This window comes from Nannobrachium achirus, assembly GCF_963921795.1.
Source record: "Nannobrachium achirus genome assembly, chromosome: 16".
NCBI classification, from domain to species: Eukaryota; Metazoa; Chordata; class Actinopteri; order Myctophiformes; family Myctophidae; genus Nannobrachium; species Nannobrachium achirus.
Genome location: NC_137823.1, coordinates 60,971,258 through 60,990,184, shown reverse-complemented (window position 1 = coordinate 60,990,184; position 18,927 = coordinate 60,971,258). Strand labels below are relative to the sequence as shown.

The 18,927-nt window shown below is 41.7% G+C and overlaps 2 protein-coding genes across 2 annotated transcripts; one reads left to right on the top strand and one right to left on the bottom strand.

The window, feature by feature from the left end:
• Positions 1–249: 249 nt before the first annotated feature.
• LOC308301186 (adenylate kinase 7-like) lies at positions 250–12,954 on the bottom strand (the record flags this gene model as incomplete). Its single annotated transcript, XM_080745081.1, has 17 exons — positions 250–359; positions 497–655; positions 1,625–1,842; positions 3,554–3,751; positions 4,176–4,241; positions 4,624–4,752; positions 4,864–4,969; positions 5,259–5,387; positions 6,038–6,187; positions 6,462–6,539; positions 7,132–7,222; positions 8,032–8,123; positions 8,237–8,320; positions 8,454–8,555; positions 8,634–8,728; positions 12,405–12,519; positions 12,874–12,954. 17 exons carry the CDS (start codon positions 12,952–12,954, stop codon positions 324–326), a joined length of 1,929 nt encoding a protein of 642 aa, XP_080601207.1. The 3' UTR covers positions 250–323.
• Positions 12,955–17,938: 4,984 nt separating this feature from the next.
• On the top strand, positions 17,939–18,151 carry LOC308301185 (26S proteasome complex subunit SEM1-like; the record flags this gene model as incomplete). The annotated part of the gene is made up of 1 exon (XM_080745080.1): positions 17,939–18,151. One exon carries the CDS (start codon positions 17,939–17,941, stop codon positions 18,149–18,151), a length of 213 nt encoding a protein of 70 aa, XP_080601206.1.
• Positions 18,152–18,927: the final 776 nt, after the last annotated feature.

Sequence of the window (18,927 nt, the reverse complement as noted above, 5' to 3'; positions counted from 1 at the left end):
AATAAAATCTACAGATATAGAGTTTTTCAGCACAAAGATTGTGGAAGTAGTAGGATAGGATGCCCCAAAAAGTGTTTTTTTCCCCCTTTTTTTTTACAGTATTTAGAATGGTTATCGTGAAAATATACCAGTTAGACTATACAGTATAAGTAATAACTTGTTTATTTGAAAAAGTTACACAGTATGACTTCAGACTTTACACTTTACATTCATGACTTTAATTCACAATATTATTGTTTTAAAGGATTTGGTTTGGATTACATTTTATAATTCTTTGCATTTTGGTCTTTGTGTTAAAAAAATTGGGGGAAAGGATATACATATCAGTCTTGTGAATTGTTCTGCAGAAGATGTTCAGCCTGTGAAAACAAAACACAGGCGTCAAAGAACGAATTAGATAACAGCTAGCTATGCTAATATTCACTCATCATAATATACTGCATGTTTTGTTTGGGGATCAGCCAGTGCATCTAAATTTAGAATAATAAAACTGTACCAAAAAGTCGACGGGATCGTCTGGTTTGACCTTGCAGCACTCTACCATAGCCTCGGAGAGAGAGGGCATCACATATTTCATCAGATAGTTTCTCAGGGGGATGGACTGAGCCTCCAGCAGCTCCTGCTCCTGTCTCTTCACCTCTGACACGTTCCTTTCCTTAGAAAAGATTAAGAACACATTGTTATTGATTGATTGATTCAATATTTTATTAGACAGAAATGTAATACGGCACAAGTACAGTCAAAACACTTTCACATATCATCACAAATATAAAACACTATATGTACACTGTAGGAAAGGAGGGGGGGGGGTTATGCTAAACAGGGTGGGAAATGTCTTTAGTAACTTCTTTCTTTCCGAGAAAGAAAGAAAGTGAAATAGTCTGTCAGTGCTTTGTTTCATTTGTTGAATTCACGAACACCAAAGATTATTTCGATTTTAACTTTTTGAGGATGGGGGGAGGGGGGATAGGGGAAGGAGTTCTCATTGTATTTTTGTTTGTTCTATAATCTATACTGTATCTATGTGATATATGCAAGTAAGAATGTGCACTCAACCCTGGGCTTTTTTGTTAAGTTTTGTTGTTGTTTTTCTGGGTGGGTGGGCAAGCTAAAAATGTCTGCCCACCATGTGAATATGGATGCATGTGTGATCATGTGCAGTGTCTCCCATGCTTACCCACAAGGGCATCACAAGGGGGGGGGGGGGGGGGGGGACTGAGTTACTAGGGCCCAAGGTGTAGGGGCCTTAATTATTTTATACTTTAGCTATTGAAAAATAGCAGATCTACAAGCTCGCAGCGCGGCACCGAGTATTTTTAAGCGAACATTTGTAACTCAAATTTTGCTACTGGGGGGTCCCTGGAACTACATATTTTGAGATGGGGGTCCGTGGCCAAATACATATCATTTTGGGGGTCCTTCACATGAAAAGGTTTGAGCACCACTGACATAGAAACATAGTTTTTTCAAAAATAGCAGATCTATAAGCTCGCAGCGTGGCACTCGGTGCCGCGCTGTGAGCTTGTAGATCTGCTATTTTTCAATAGTTAAAGCACACAATAACGCAGTGAATCCTTGTACCCTGCAGGGCCCATGCAGAATTTGGTGCGAGACCCCTGCTTACCCACTCCTCATACTGAGCAGCTAGTTGAGCCAGTGCAGCCTCATCCTGGTTCTTCTTCCTGGCAGCATCCAGGACCAGTCTGTGTCGCCTCTCCTCCTCCAGCCTCTGGCTCTCCACCTCCTGCTCTTTCTGGCCGATGCCGTAGTTCCTGGGACGCCCAACCACCTCTGTGATCCTCTTCAGCACTTCTGTGTACTCGGGGTCATCTGTGTTGACCTCTGGGAGCAGACAAGCCCTATGTAATTAAGTAGGTTGGAGTGGCTTATTGAGCTCACCTGAGCTACTGTATGAAGGTGTCTAACCCCCTTTACAATGCCCTGGGAGATGGATTGCGCCTTAGGTGAAGTGCCACACCTACCATCAGCTCCCTGTACCCGTGCTACTCATACACTGAGTTGGCAGTGCCCGGCTGGGATCAAACCCAGAACCTTTCTATTCAAAGGTGAGCGGTCTACTGAGTCTGAGCTGCCTGGAACACCACTGGCCAGCCTGTAGGAGGTGCTAGAGCAGTGGTTCTCAACCTTTTCAGGCCAGGACCCCCCAAAATAATAACATTTTAAGGTGGGACCCCCCCTCACCCTGACGAGCTCTAAGAGTTGAGACATTGCATATTGTATAACACTGTTCTATTCTGAAAATAGCCGATCTACATGCTTACAACGCCTCACAAGCTTACCAAACTCATTTGGTATGAAAAGTCACCTTCAGACAGCAGCTACCCGTGACTTGTAAATAGACTAAGCCCCCATGCTCCCCCCCCCTTTTTCTTTGTATTCTGCCTTTTGTATTTGATGTTATGCTTTTGAAACTGATATTATCCTAGATAAAGTACTATGTTCTATCCGTCTGTCTTTCAATGTTATATGAGATACTTAAAGTGTGGTTCCTGTGGAAATAAGCCTCGGCTTTCTAGGATCTCCTTTTAGTTGACCTTGTACCAGTGATTTGTACTGTCATGAAACTGTACTTTTTTCTATTGCAAACTTCTAATAAATTCTTCAATCAATCAAAAAACAACGCAAGGCGTTGTGAGTATGTAGATCAGCTATTTTCATAATTTATGTCTCTAATATTTGACAGTTTAATTGGTATTAAAGTCCTCAACTTGTCATTTTAGGATGGGGAGACCCCCTCTATGGACTTAAACTATGTTGGTTTGTTTTCTGTTGAGTGAGAAAACAATTTTTAAGTTAATCATCTGGGGACCCCCCAAAATAATTTGGCAACCCCGTGGGGGTCCCGACCCACAGGTTGAGAACCACTGTGCTAGAGAGCACCTGAACACGACCAATTGTGTTCACATACTCATCCAAGCCAGATTCCACCTCCATGAATTGAGGCTGGACGTTTTGATAAGCATCCTAATTTTACAACTGAGATAAAGAGGGTTTTTTTCCGCCCCCATGTGCAAACAACCCCATTCAAACGTTTGCATCTGATACAGGCTGGTGGTCTACACATCATAGTCTGTAAACTAGGAGTTTTAAAACTTTTTTTGACTCAGGGCACTGTTAATTTATTGAATCTTACATCATATTGGAGAAATATCCGTTTCCTTCAGAACTGACTGAAAATAGCGTTATACTTGACGTTTAACTACTTGAACCCCAGCATGCCTATTCTGGGGGGAAGGTTCACCAAAAATTGCAGATCTACAAGCTCAACGTGACGTGACGCGTTGTGAGCTTGTAGATCTGCTATTTTGGGTGAAGAGAGTTGTCGTAGATGGAATAAGAACTCATCAAGTGCATTGCAAATCAGGTCTGTTTTACTAAGCATAGTGAAGTGATATTGATGTAGTGATATTGATGAATTCCAAGTATTATCAAATTATCTCACGGCACCCCTGGACTGGCATCACAGCACCCCAGGGTGCCCCGTCACCCACTTTGAAAACCCCTGCTGTAAACAGTTGAACACCCGCAGTACCAATGTGCTCTGGGTGGATCTCCATCTCATCGAAGTAGTCCAGAACGGTTTCGTCAGCGACACTGGCACTTCTGTATTTGGCCAGGCGGGCGACAAATTCCACCTGGGTGTAACGTGTCTTTTCTGCCAAGGTTTGGGGCAAACCTCGAGCTCTTTCCATGAGGAAGTCATCTGTGGCCTCGAGGCAGAAAACTAATTCTGCAAAACAAAGGCAAAGAATGAAACAATGTTTCCTTAGAGTCTTCAATGGGGATATATATTATATTATATATATCGTCACTGTCGGGCAGAAACCTTGTATCTCCAAGTTTCAAATTTGTAATTTTGTTTTTTTGTAATTTTGTAAAGCCCTGCTTTATCACACAAGGCCGTCGCACAAAAGTAGTGAAAACAGCTGATCTACAAGCACACAACGCCTCACGCCTCGCAGTGCGAGGCGTTGTCTGCTTGTAGATCGTCTGTTTACACTAGTTTAAATCATTTAAAAAATGATAAATACAAAACAAACGGTTTTGGACATACAAGGTTTCCACCCGACAACGACGATGTGTGTGTGTGTGTGTGTGTGTGTGTGTGTGTGTGTGTGTGTGTGTGTGTGTGTGTGTGTGTGTGTGTGTTCAACCTGGAGTGATTCTCTTGTTGTGCGTGGGTATTTTAGGATTGTAATCCTCACTCTCCATGTCTTCATCTGCATCAAACACAAAATGAAACACATATCCATATGAAATGACCATACCCGAACCCGACCCCACATTTAGGGTAGGGTAGGGCCTAAAATGTTAATTAGTCGGGCCAGGGTAGGGCCTCAGGCTCAATGGAAAATGAAAAGATATATTTTTTAATTATTGTATTACTAAATTCTTTCCAAACCCGACGATACGCAACCCGACCCGACGTTTTCGGCCCGGGTAGGGCCTAAAATGTATGCTAACTAGTCGGGCCGAGTAGGGCCTCGGGCCGGCCTAGTGAGGGCCCAGTTAGGGCCGGGCCTTCATTCTCAGGCCTGTTGAGAACTCTAATATGTACATTCTTATTTACAAAGTAATCACGCAAATACATGTGAAACGTACCAGAGAAAATGGACTTGGCTTGCTCATAAGTCTTTGGGAAGCCGTCGAGAATGAATCCTTGGTTTCTGCACGGAGCTGAATTCAGTTTATCTTGCAAAATGTGGAACGCAAGTGGATCAGCAAGTCGACCTATATGGGACCAAAGTATAGATTCTTTATTTATTTTGTAAAACAAAACAATCCTCCACAAATCCTTACTTTCTGTGACTCATTGCTACTGTATGTAGCTGTACAGCTCACCTCCGTTCTTTGCCATGCTGGCACGAATAGTTCCCAGTTGGTCTTGTGCAGCAGTCACTGATTCCTCATCGTCAAATTCAAGGTCACCACCTTTCAGGGTTTCTTCCTGAGGCATACAGACATCATCAGACATGTATGGTAACCAAATATTCCACAAAATCTGTCTTTTCTATTTTTAGAGGTCATTAAACCAATACCAAACATATTGCAATGTTTCCAAAATACTTGTAATTTCTCTCGTATATTTGACAGAAATTATATAAAAGTCTGTGATTTAATACTTTTCTGCACCAGATATAGCTTGAGGAAACGTCCACAATGTGGCAGTACATGTTGGTTTCTTATTAAAGCATATTTGAAGCATTATATTATGAAATATGATGACTTAAACTGACCAGTTGTGTGATCCTTTCTTCAATGACCTCCTTGACTTTGATGTGGTGAACTTGATAAAACTTGCAGAGCTTCTCAGCAACTGTGGTTTTGCCCACCGCAGGGGGTCCACTGAGGCACATCCTGATTGGCTACAGAAACAAATCAGAAACATTTACACCAGTGATTCTCAACCTGTGGGTCGTGACCCCCAGGGGGGTCCCCAAATTATTTTGGGGGGTCCCCAGATGATTAACTTAATGTGCAGAATTGTTTTCTCTCTCAACGGTAAAGAAACTGACATAGAGTTTAAGTGTATAGAGGGTATCTGCACATTTCTAACGTGACAATTTAAGGACTTTTTAATACCTATAAAATGTCAAATAAAACATTGGCCAAATTGTCAAATATCAGAGGCAGAAATTGTGAAAATAGCAGATGCTCACAACGCTGCGAGGCGTTGTGAGCATGTAGATTTTCACAATAGAACCGTGTTATACAAAACGTTATGCCTCAACTCTTTGTGCTCGTAGGGTGGGGGGGTCCCCAGTTAAAATATGATTATTTTGGGGGTCGCGGCTTGAAAAGGTTGAGAACCACTGCATTACACCACCAGACATCTAGTTTGTGACTTGTGATATATATCTTTTAACTACCGTAGCACTTTTCTTAGTATACATCACAGAATTCCTTTAACCCCCAAAAACTGAATATCAGTGATTGAATACATTTGGAGTTTAGGATTTCAATAACTAATCTTGTTCCTGTAGCATTCCAAATGGCTTTTGTATGGAACACTCACAAGTAGCTGCCTGGAGTCTTTGTATTCCTTCACAATGTGAGTCATGTTCTCTACCATTCCAGCTTCATATTTCCAGGGGAAGTTGAAAGAGTTTTTCAGGACGACAGCCTCCAGGGGAAGGTTGATGCTCAGGTACTCCAACTCTCCCTCCTGGAATGTGTGAGATAAACTTTGAATACCACTTCTACTTTATTTGATTAGATACAAGAAAGGAAATGGAAAACGTAGATGACATCTTCAATAACGCCAAGGAAAATGCTACTCGATAAATGAGGCCATCCATTTCTATAATCTATTTATGAAATAGTCGTTAACTTGCACAACTGCCTCCCAATAAACATACAACATATCAATTTATTTGTACACAAACTAGTATTCTACTATACTGGATGCTGTATGCGTGAGAAGAGTGCAAATCACATACCTTCAAATCCTTCATGAACCGAGCTTCCGCTTCAGGAACTTTACTGATTTTGCCTGGTCCAAGTACAGCACTTATCACCTCAAGAGGCAAGATTCACAGAACAAGACATGATTATTTTTACCCCTCGTATAATTATTCATTTTATCAGCCTAGTGTGTGCAAACAATAATGCAATAATGCTTAAAGTCCAGGCAGGGGGTCCCCAGCAAAAGCAGTTAATATAGCATCACAATCATTAACCGCCTTATCCATTTATAAGTTGGCTAATCAAAAATCACACTCAGTGTGAAGTGAGCGGTGTCTTTGTCCATTCATTGCTGAACAGCACCACTCGGTAGCTGCAGCTGTTGTTGCTATGCTCATATCAGACAAACACCTCGTGCTGATATATTCAAAAACAGGGTCAAATGTTGGAGTGCCATGCAATTCTCAAAAATAGCAGATGTACAAGCTCACAGCGTATCACTCTGTGCCACGCGGTGAGCTTGAACATTGGCTATTTTAGAAAATGTTTGAAAAGTATTGGCTTTGTTTTTACATAAATGTTCTCTTTTGGGGGTCCCTGTGGCACAACACATGTTCGTATGGAGGTCCACGGCCAAATACAGTATACATTTGGGGGTCCTTGACATGAAAAGGTTTGAGACCCACTGTCCTACTAGGGTGTTACCTTCACAGTGTCCTCTAAAGTGTTCTTAGAGTCGTCCACAGCCAGGATGTACTGAGACTTGGGCCTGAGGTCAATCACGTTCTGGATCACTCTGATGGAGCAAGACATTCAGTTCAGTACTGCACAATATTCCACGGAACATATTATGAACTGCAGGTAGGGCTGTCACCATTATGACATTTTACATGACGATGAATTGTTACTCAAATAATTGCGATTAACGATTTAATTGTGTTTTTGCCCTTGACAATTACATTTCTGTTTGGCTTGTAGGCTTTGAAGTTGCACATGGCAGATATGACACATAACTTAAAGGAACTATAGTTAACTTTTTCTTGAAAAACGGATGCTAAAATAAAAATAATGTTTTGAAAATATTTTATAAAAGAACAAGCTTCATATATGTGTTTCTATTCAGAAATGACCACAAAAAGCGTAAAATAATGATAAAATAATCATTAATAATAATCATTTGGCCATTGTCAGACCGACACTTTGTTTACATTCTAGTCTATAGACTAGGATGTCTATAGACTAGGATGTAAACAAAGTGTCGGCCCTACAATGAAAACGTTGACTATAGCTCCTTTAAATATACAAAGAAATTAAGGACATATTTGACAACTTTACACTTTAAAAAGAACATTGATAGTGGAAATAGCCGATCTACAAGCTCAAAATGTGTTGCGATGCAACGCGTTGTGAGCTTGTAGATCTGCAATTTCCACTATTTTTTAAATGTTTGAACATAAAATAAACATTTTTCAACATGTAAACGATTATGACGATTATCACAAAATAATTGCGATTATGTCAAATAATTGTAATTAGACGATGATGTAATAATTGTGACAGCCCTAGCTGCAGGTAGATTTGGAAACCAGGCTTTATCAACATCACCCTCCAAGGTCATAGACGTGGATCATGGGAATGCAATCTGTGCCTGATGATGCAAACACAGGAACCTTTGGAAGCTGCATTGACCAAGCTGTCTAGGGGGGGAAATACAAATAAAAGTAGTAAATAAAGAATATATGACAAATAGTCATGGACAAGGATGATATAGGCAGTATTAATACACATCATATTGGGTGACTATGTTTACCTTGAAAAAATAGTGAAACAGGCTCTCTCCCTTCCCATACTGAAGACCACCAGCTATAACATAGCCAGCAAGCTTAGACCTTTTCTGTGAGGAAAAAAATAGCAATGATAGAAATGAATCGATATGAATTGAATCGATAAGATGGTGGCTTCAGTTCCAGACAGCGTAACTTTACATTTAGCATCCAAATTCAGCTCATATATTCTCTGCAACTCACAGCTCTACCCATTTTGAGCACAAGTTTCTCCAGATTGCAGTGGTTTTTGAAGTTGCGATGGGGCCTTCTCCTTCTGTAATCGTCATCTGTCAGTGCATCATCCTGAGAAGAGGAAATATGATTTATGTACAATGTTGAAAGTATAAAGTACTTTTTTTTTTTTTTTTGCTTCAGCCTTACCGGGTCTCGTGGCTTTGTCAACGCCCAGGTCATTACTGTGGAGACCAGGATGAATATTTTCTGAGACTTGAAGCTATCCATCTCAGCATGAAGAGCTATTTATTTATTGAAAGAAAGAAAGAAAGAAAGAAAGAAAGAAAGAAAGACTTGTGAGTATGAAAGGTTTACGGTGTGCAGAGAACAAACCACAGCACAGATGGGCCTAGACCAGGGGTCTTCAACAGGGGGTCCGGGACCCCTAGGGGGTCCTCAGAGTTACTACAGGGGGTCCTTCAAATCTTTGTGTGATAGAAGCTTTTTTTCTCCTCTTTTATATTAACCACTTGAACCCTAGCATCCATATCCTGAGAACTTTAGCCAAAAATAGCAACTCTACAAGCTCACAACGCCTCAATTTTTGGCAAAGAGGTTTGGTGTAGAGGGGGAAAAAGAGCAGACTAATAGTCAGTTTCACTATGTATTTTTGTTGGCTTTTTTTGGAGATTAGTAAAACTATACATTTTTGAAATCTTCAGAGCATGGGGAATCCAAAAATCTTTGTTGGCATTTGCACAGACACCTGTAAAGCCGCCATTTTGGACGTTCAAAATGGCCGACATAAAATACACAATTTGTGCTATCTTGGCTTCTAGACAACATAGAAACTTAATTAAACATGCCAATCCTATGTTTTCTGGGTCAAGCAATCAAATGAGTAAATGATGGGTGTAAAATATTTTGAACCCCCACCCCCTTTCTGGGGGTTATCTATTTTGGGACCTCCCAGAACAGTACGCCAGCCAGTTAATGTCAGATTTTCATGATATTAGAGTTGTTTTGTAGGTTTTAAAACAACCTGAGTTCATTTATTACACTTTTAAAGTAGCCAGAATAACCTTTCTGACGTTTGGTTGGAGTCTTTCCTCATATGGGACCCCCAGATGGACCCCTGAGCCTATCTCAGTAATCGCTCTGCACCAGAACAATGTTAAATTAGATCATAACTGAACCATAAAGATTGTTGTAGCTGGGCTCTGAAAACAAAAATTAGTTGTAGCACATACCAGGGGTCTTCCACGGGGGTCCGGGACCCCTGGGGGATCCTCAGAGTTACTACAGGGTGCCTGCCAAATCTTGATGGGATCTTTTTTTTTTACATTTGAAACTTTGAATGTTTTTTTATGTATCCTGGCCTGGGTTTATGTATTGTACTTTGTTGGTTTATTAGTATTCTCAGTATTATTTATACCATTTGTGTTATGGTTGATAGCTGTTACTGCAGGGATTGCAATAATGAAAGTATTGCAACTTCTCACTTCAGGCCGCAGAACAACGTGTCCATTTATTGCAATGCACTCACACTTACAACACAACACAACTCTTTGTTATTGTCACCCCAGAACCCTCACCCTATCTTCTTAAAGAGCCCATGGTCAATTATGCCCAAAGAGATTCACTACAATACAGTAATTTCAGAAATGCAGGATCTATTCGTCTTCATCATTGTCCTCTTCAATGTCCAACCTAATAGTGTTGACACAGTCTCCACCATAGCATATAGTGAAAGGCAGGCTTTTTTGAGCAGGGAGAGCAATACCCCTGACTGGGACACACCCTCCACTCTCTAAATTCCACCTATTTTCTTCGATTGGTGGAAGCTCAGGGCTATTTGTCAGGTATGATTCATCCTGCATTGTGACTTGCTGACAAGGGGATATATGTTAGCAGTGCAGCATGAGTTGGAGGTAGCATCTCACCCTCCAAGTACTATGACAGAAATAGTTCCCATCTGAGTAATCGCAGGGTTGTTGTTGGACCTTTTGAATTGTAAACATGGCATGCAAAATGCTCCAATGACTGGCACCAGAAAATTGTATACTGTAAGCCAAGGAACCCTTGACATTTGTGACATCCAATAACTTGAACTTGCTTGAATATATCTATTTCCTTTTTCTTCTTTTTTTTTGTACCTTTGACTGTTGCAAATTTCAGTAACAGCAGGGGGACATCAGTGTCGGTTGACCAAACACATATGTCTTGCAAAGCACCATAAGCAGCAGAGGCAAGGACTTGATGAGGAATCAGGGTATCAGCCTCTTCATATGTGTGCACTTCCTCAAAATCATGTCCCAGGTATTGTATTAAGATGCCTACTTTGTCATACCTGAAAAATTGCCCTGAGCTTCCATCAATCGAAGAAATGGAATTCAGAGAGTGGAGGGTATGGGAGTCTTGCCCTCCCTGCTCCTTTTTTTGTTGATTGATTGAAGTATTTATTAGAGGTTAGAGGTTGTACATGACAGTACAGTTCACTGATACAAGGTCAACTAAACAGAAACTTGGGTAAGGCAAGGCTTATTTCCGTTGAGATCCTTCTCTTTATCTCATAAATATAGGAAGTACTTGAGCTCATCAAATGTGTCTGCAAGAAGCAGGTTGCAAGGGCAGTGCAGCTGCTCAATAACCTGCCTTGCACTCCTCCCTGCAAATGCTATGGTGGACACTGTCAATATTAGGGAGGACATGTATTGTAGTGAATCTCTGGGCATAATTGACCATGAGCTCTTTAGGAAGATAGGGTGCAGCTTTTGGGGTGACGATGGGGTGTTGTGTGAGTGCAGGGCAATAAATGGACACGTTGTTCTGCAAACTCAAAGTGAGAAGTTGCAATACTTTCATTATTGCAATCCCTGTAACAGCTATCAACCATAACTGTAACACAAAAATGTTATAAATAATACTGGGAATACTAATAAACCAACAAAGTACAATACATAAACCCTGGATACATAAAAAAACATTCAAAGTTTCAAATGTTACAAAAAAAAGATCCCATCAAGATTTGGCAGGCCCCCTGTAGTAACTCTGAGGATCCCCCAGGGGTCCCGGACCCCCGTGGAAGACCCCTGGTATTTGCTACTACTCATTTTTGTTTTCAAAGCCCAGCTACAACAACTTTTATGGTTCAGTTATGATCTAATTTACCATTGTTCTGGAGCAGGAGAGCGAATACTGAGATAGGCTCAGGGGTCCATCTGGGGGTCCAAACATCAGAAAGGTTATTCTGGCTGCTTTAAATGTGTAATAAATGAACTCAGGATGTTTTAAAACCTACAAAACAACTCTAATATTATAAAACTCTGACATTAACTGGCTGGCGTACTGTTCTGGGAGGTCCCAAAATAGATAACCCCCAAAAAGGGGGTGGGGGTCCAAAATATTTTACACACATCATTTATCATTCGATTCCTTGACCCAGAAAACATAGGATTGGCATGTTTAATTAAGTTTCTATGTATGTCTAGAAGCCAAGATAGCACAAATTGTGTATTTTATGTCGGCCATTTTGAATGTCCAAAATGGCGGCTTTGCAGGCGTCTGTGCAAATGCCAACAAATATTTTTGGATTCCCCATGCTCTGAAGATTTCAAAAATGTATAGTTTTACTAATCTCCAAAAAAAGCCAACGAATACACATTTCTTAACATAGCAAACCTGACTATAAGTACAGAGTGAAAGGTCAATTTTATTAAGTAATGACGGTTCAAGTGGTTAAATATCTGAAAACACAAATTGACATGAATCCAAAATAGATTGTGCTGTCAAACGATGACACTATATGGTATCTGTGGGTTGTGGGGGTCCCGCTTCATCTCTCCCTCGACTAAGAGCCTATAAGGGGTCCTTGGACTGAAAACGTTGAAGACCCCTGGCCTAGACAGTTACAGTAGGCCTATCTGGTTTCAGTCAAGCCTGTCTCATATGGTCCTAGGCTACATTCAGTGCTCTTACCAGTGACAGCCCAGGTCGCCTCTTCAATGTGCTCTTCAGTCGCATGTTCTGAGATATTATACACCACTGCGTCACACTGCACCAGGCGCTCCAGTAACTGCTCTCGTTCTGTCGACTGCAAAATGGGCAAAAATTGTGGAATTGTGTGTGCGTGCATTGAAAATAAATTAGGCTACATTATTTTTGCATATATTGCAGTAATTATTGCACTCACTAAATACTGTTCTCGAAGAAAACTGCTTATTTCTTCGCTGAAAGAAGAGACGGTTCCGACTATTTGAAAAGTCCCGTGGTGGTCATAAGGTGTGCGTTCTTCTCCGGGAGTGTTCTCTGGCGTGTCTCCATCCTCGGACAATTCTCCCGGTGTACATGTTGACAAAAACTGTTGGAATTTATATCAATTAATAGTCTAATAATCAATTAATAATTAGAATAATTGTCAGTGGTCACTATTTGATATTTACTTTACCTTTGCAATGTGTCTGGAGGAATAAGTGTCAACATTGCTGACAAAAATACGTTTAGGACGAACTTGTTCCCTGTCGTCCATTTTTACCGTTGCTACGACTAGGAGGACGCTTTGTGGTTGCTAAGATACAGTCAATGCTAGTGTATGGCACTGTTTTTCGCCCCCTAGTGGCGAAGAAAATATCTGGGAACTCAGATTAATGGCACTGTGGCAAAGCATGATAATTAAGAGCACTTTTGCAAATATCTGTAGACCTAGAATTAAATAAAAATACATTACATTTTAAGTTTAATTAAAGTATCCTTATATTACAATAGCCTTTAATTTAACTTGGATACTTACAACATTAATTAAACGTATAATGTTAAGATTAATTAGCCTATTATTAATAGGCAAATTCTTGTAGCCTACATTTAGGCCTACTGTATAAGAGAATATTCTTAAAGGGCGATGTTACCCATTTTCAACCTATACTGTATGTTCATTTCATTCATATTTGTCCTCACTAAATAGTACCATTTTTGTCTACCCCATCTGTGTCTCAGAGGATACAAAAGAAACAAAACAGGGACAGTCCCAAAAGAATCAGTAGGTCCTACTAGGCCTCTGGGTTACTAGGGTCCAAGGTAGGGGGGGCCTTGAAAAGCTCCCTCCCCCTATGAAGAACATTCATAGCACTTGCACTTGATCGTCCATTCCAGCCCAAGGACCTAGTCTGGGATCACTTCACTTTACGGGGTTTGATCTGGTGTCGGGGGCGGAAACCACTTTACGTCATGTTGTAGTCCTAGACGGACTACACTTTGGCCGGAACTATCAACCGGATTCAGTTTTAACCCAAAATATTCCCCTGCACCCAAGGACATAGTTTTAGGGCCTACCTAATAAACACCTTGATGCTGCGTAGTTTTGCTTTCAAAAAAATCGTTTGGTATGTGCATCTTTTAGTCCAACTCGTAGCGACTGGCAAGACTACACTAGGCTTCTCGAGCATTTTAATAGTGATTGGGGAAACAAACGAGGGGGACTAAATCAAAGCTAGCCATAAATTATAACTACCAGGAGAGGATGCTAATATGCGGAGGTTATGTCTCTCCTGGAGTTATAAGCCAGAGTCATGGCTCTCGCTGGTTGAGCCCCAACGTCCATACTACGCTCAAAACATGTACATATCAATAAGTTGCTCACCGATCCGTCGAAACAGCTTTATATCTACCGGACGGGGACGGCACACTCGTTGGCATGTGTTAGTCCATATGTTGCTAATAAATTAATGTTTACTAAAACTTCACCGAGTCTCATCGCTTTCCTTGTTTTTGAACTGCTTGGGTAAAAATGGCCAAACATATCACGTGACGTTGATCGCCGTTGCGATTCGCTCATACTAGGACATTACGTTTTTGTATGCGGAAGTATTCCAACGTTCTGTAGTTCTGAAGCGTTCTGAAGGCGACGAGGAAACGTGAGTCTCGGAGAAGTTTTAGTAAACATTAATTTATTAGAAACATATGGACTAACACATGCCAACGAGTGTGCCGTCCGGTAGATATAAAGCTGTTTCGACGGATCGGTGAGCAACTTATTGATATGTACATGTTTTGAGCGTAGTATGGACGTTGGGGCTCAACCAGCGAGAGCCATATGACTCTGGCTTATAACTCCAGGAGAGACATAACCTCCGCATATTAGCATCCTCTCCTGGTAGTTATAATTTATGGCTAAATCAAAGCGACGCCGCTTCTTCTAGTGGTTTCCGCGCTTTAGGCGGAAACCAAGCGGTCTGTTGTGAACGAACCAGGCTTTCTCTCAGAAAGACTGGTAGGCGAGGTTACAAGGACCTCAGGTAAAAGAATAAACTGTAGAAACCCGGTAAAACAAGGACAAAACCCAACCCTGAATTCTGTCTTACCATGTATATTATTATATTGTGATGTCATGTGAACTGAAGCATGACCAAAAGCTTTACTTTTCTGGTGAACAAAAAGCAGGTTCACTTTTGTTTGCTGACAAAACAATCTCAGACCGAGCCTAAAGCAACCACACAAATTAAGTCTTATTATATCTCTGCTGTCGGGCCGAAACCTCCTCCTAACTCCAAAATGTTAATTTTCGGGAAAATGAGCTCTAGTGGAGTTAGGAGCTTTTGACCGAAGGGCTTTTTACTACTTTTCATTGGTTCAATATTATTTTAACCAACACACAGACATAAAGGGTGTTCAATAGCACTTATTTATGAATAAAAGAGAGGGCCAAAGCAAAGGTGGAGTTAGCTGGTTTGGCAGAAAGTGGGGAGTTAGGACTTAGGAGGCTTTGTCCCAAGCACATTTTAATACTTTCCATTGGTTCAATATTATTGCCAGACCCATGAAATGGGTAGGCCTACATAAGCAAATGTCGGTCTGTCCGGGTTTTCTATATAAAGGGTATATATGATGATGACATGATGATGACATGCCTACAAAAGGCATGATGTCATAAATGATGATGACAGACAGGGGGTCTGGCACAACCAGGTTGACCTGGTCTAGTTTTAACCAACAATCAGATGTAAAGGGTGTTCAATAGCCCTGGTTTATGACAAAAAGTCAAAAACCTCAACAATGGAGTTAAGAGGTTTTGGCCAGACAGTGACGATACTATTTAGGAATAGCTCTACAACACCTCCATGTAGCCAAGCACATAATGCTAGACTTGAGGACGTCATCATCACTATGATATCACTGTCATTATATGCAGGCCTATATAAATTCCCAAAAATCTCAGTGGGTGTTTATTAAACAATCGGTAATCATGTTGAAAAGGTTTCTCATAATCCTTATCCTGGTTGTGGCCAGCTGTTGGCTTGTACACATCAGGTTGCGGCGGCCGGTGAGCATCACTGAAGAAGAGGTTGTCCTGGTGCTGAAGAAGAGTAACTTTGACGCGGCGCTGAAAGCTCACCCCAACATCCTGGTGGAGTTCTACGCCCCGTGGTGCGGTCACTGCAAGCGCCTGGCCCCGGAGTACGCCAAGGCGGCCAGAATGCTGAGGGCAGAGGGGTCAGAGATCCGCCTGGGCAAGGTAGACGCCACCAAGGAAATGGAGATGGCCAACGAATACGGAGTGCGTGGATATCCCACCATCAAGCTCTTCAAGGCGGGAGAAAAGGGCTCACCCAAAGCCTACTCTGCTGGTAGGAAGGCCGATGACATCATCAATTGGCTCAAAGAGGTGGTGCCATAGTTTGGTACTTTTTTCTGTTTTCTGTAGTATGTGTCTATGGAGTTAACATCACTCTAGTCTCTCGATTACAGACTTCTGCATTGCTGCGAAAGTGAAACCGACCTTTTCTTTGACGATGGCTAGCCAGATTGACATCACTCCAATAGACCCCCGGCTGGGTGTGGTTATAATATGCAAATGTGCCTTCCCTGTGTATTTTTGGTTTCTTCCTGAAAGCTGAAAGCCTCTGAGTCAAAAGGCCCAATCAAAATACACCGCTTTAGTGACACACTAAAGTCATCCCCTCCCCTTATAGACAGATTCCTCAGAGAGTCAACTATGACTGCCGTGTCAAGCAGTTATGGTTGCTGTTAAGCAGCACCTATTTGGGCACTTTTCGACCGGAAAACAACCGGTTCAGGTTCTTTCTCCCGCCAATGGGATGAACGGTTGAACCAGAGGTGAGCTTTTACACCGAGAACCGAGTTGGTTCTGAACCGTAAAGGTTGTTTCCAGTGAACCACCATCTGAACTGGGGGACAATGGCTCTGGTGGAATCGCATCGCAAGCCGGTTCGCGGCTGGTTTGCAAGAACGAACCAAGGTTCCAAGAAAGTTGAACGGCACTGGTTCTTGAACCAAGGTTCTTTTGGAGTAAAAGGCCCCTGCGTGTGTGTGTTTTTTGATTGATTGAAGAATTTATTAGAAGTTTGCAATAGAAAAAAGTACAGTTTTATGACAGTACAAATCACTGGTACAAGGTCAACTAAAAGGAGATCCTAGAAAGCCGAGGCTTATTTCCACAGGAACCACACTTTAAGTATCTCATATAACATTGAAAGACAGACGGATAGAACATACTTTATCTAGGATAATATCAGTTTCAAAAGCATGTGTGTGTGTGCGCGCGCGCGCAGCACACGGCAGAACTCTGGAAAAACGTCTTATCGTACAGCAGCTGTGGGCGTCGGTTGTGCTGAGGTAAAAACCAGGTATACTTAATGAACAGGTGGGTGTGGCAACTTAAAAACATAATTTTACTTTTTTGAGAGAAAAAAATACCTGATGATCATGTTTTAGGTGAAAATATATCACGGCATCCGTCTTTAAGAAGCACACAAAAAGTTGTGTCCACCTTGACTGGCCGCCTTTAGCAGGTCTGATCAGAGCACCTCTTTTGGGTGTTTTCTTTCTTTTTTTCAGGAATGCGCTTATGACATTGACCGCTATTTATCAGCTGTCTGATCCTAACTGTACACAGACACAGAGCTGCTCCAACAAGCTGATGGTCCCAGGAACTCCTTTTTTACCCTTCAGGATGGGAACATATTTTTGTGTTGTTGCTAGTATTGTCAGGATTTAGAATTGGCCTCAGGTCTAAATGGGTTAACACTTTTTTGTTTTGTTTGTCCAAATATGGGCATGTGATGTCACAAAATGATGTTATTGGCCACATATGGAGTTATCCTGAATTGGCCTAAGTAAAGGGTACTGGTGTTAGTTAAGATAAAATCAAATTTCTATTGTCTACTGTATTATGCTGCTACCTAAACATTACTCTTCAATCAGTGCAGGAACAGTATATTATTCATTGACACTTTCCAATAACAAGTGAGGGATATCCTGTTTTGAGCTACTCTGGTAGCTTTTGCCACAAATCGGATGCAAACCTTTCCTTAGCAACAGTAACTAAGGGGCGGGGCTCAGTGTATACTGTATATGTCATAGGTCATCGGTAGCCTATTTAACCCCGACCTGCATCATTTCTCCATTGTTGAGCTTGTTAAATCGATATCCTTTATTCATCGATTGCTTTCTTGGTAAGCTAGTTATTTGTGCCAGAAAAAGCAGAAGAAAAGGTCAGGATGACAGATAAGAAGCAGCCTGTAGATCTGGGATTGGAGGAGGACGATGAGTTTGATGAATTCCCGGTTGAGGACTGGACAGGGCTGGACGAAGATGAAGACGCTCACGTGTGGGAGGACAACTGGGACGATGACAACGTAGAGGATGACTTCTCCAGTCAACTCAGAGCAGAGCTGGAAAAACACGGTTACAAGATGGAGACGGGGAGCTAGGGCCAATCTGGAGGGAGAAGAGGGCCTGTCTGTGCTAGCCTGACTGCAAGCGTCAGACTCTATCACACACTTCGTTCAACACCACCACTACCAACAGGGGGTGGTGTTGTGCAGTCTGGTTTATTAACCAGGCTATGTCTGTGCTTTGTCTGCAGCTAAATCATCCAAAACAGACCAATCATTTTGTGATTTTGTTTTGGGCCATTCTCCCCACATTTTGTGAATTCATATCTGAGAATGAGAGGCTATTTTCAGTGTTCACAGAAGAATACAGCAGTTCCCTGTGGAAAGAGGAACAGAGCAGCTGCTGATTATGAGGCCGGTCTGACAGCTGGAAGGAACAGAGAAGGATCTATTATTGCCTCTGTTCCTACCAGTGGGCCAATTACATGAGTTATATTTTGTTGTTGTCGGGTGGAAACCTTTTATGTCCAAAACCGGTTGTTTTGTATTTATCATTTTAAAAATGATTTAAACTAGTGAAAACAGCCGATCTACAAGCACACAACGCCTCGCACCGCGAGGCGTTGTGTGCTTGTAGATCTGCTGTTTTCACTACTTTTGTGCGACGGCCTTGTATGATGAAGCAGGGCTTTGCTTTGCGAAAAGATTTACAAATTTGAAACTTGGAGATACAAGGTTTCTGCCCGACAGTGACAATTTACTTTGTTGGCCGCCCAGCCCCCAAAATGGAACGAAGGCGACATTTTATTTTGATTTTTTTCCTAATGGCCGGCCTGGACCGGCCGGGAATGAACCGGCCGTTCGCGAGTTGT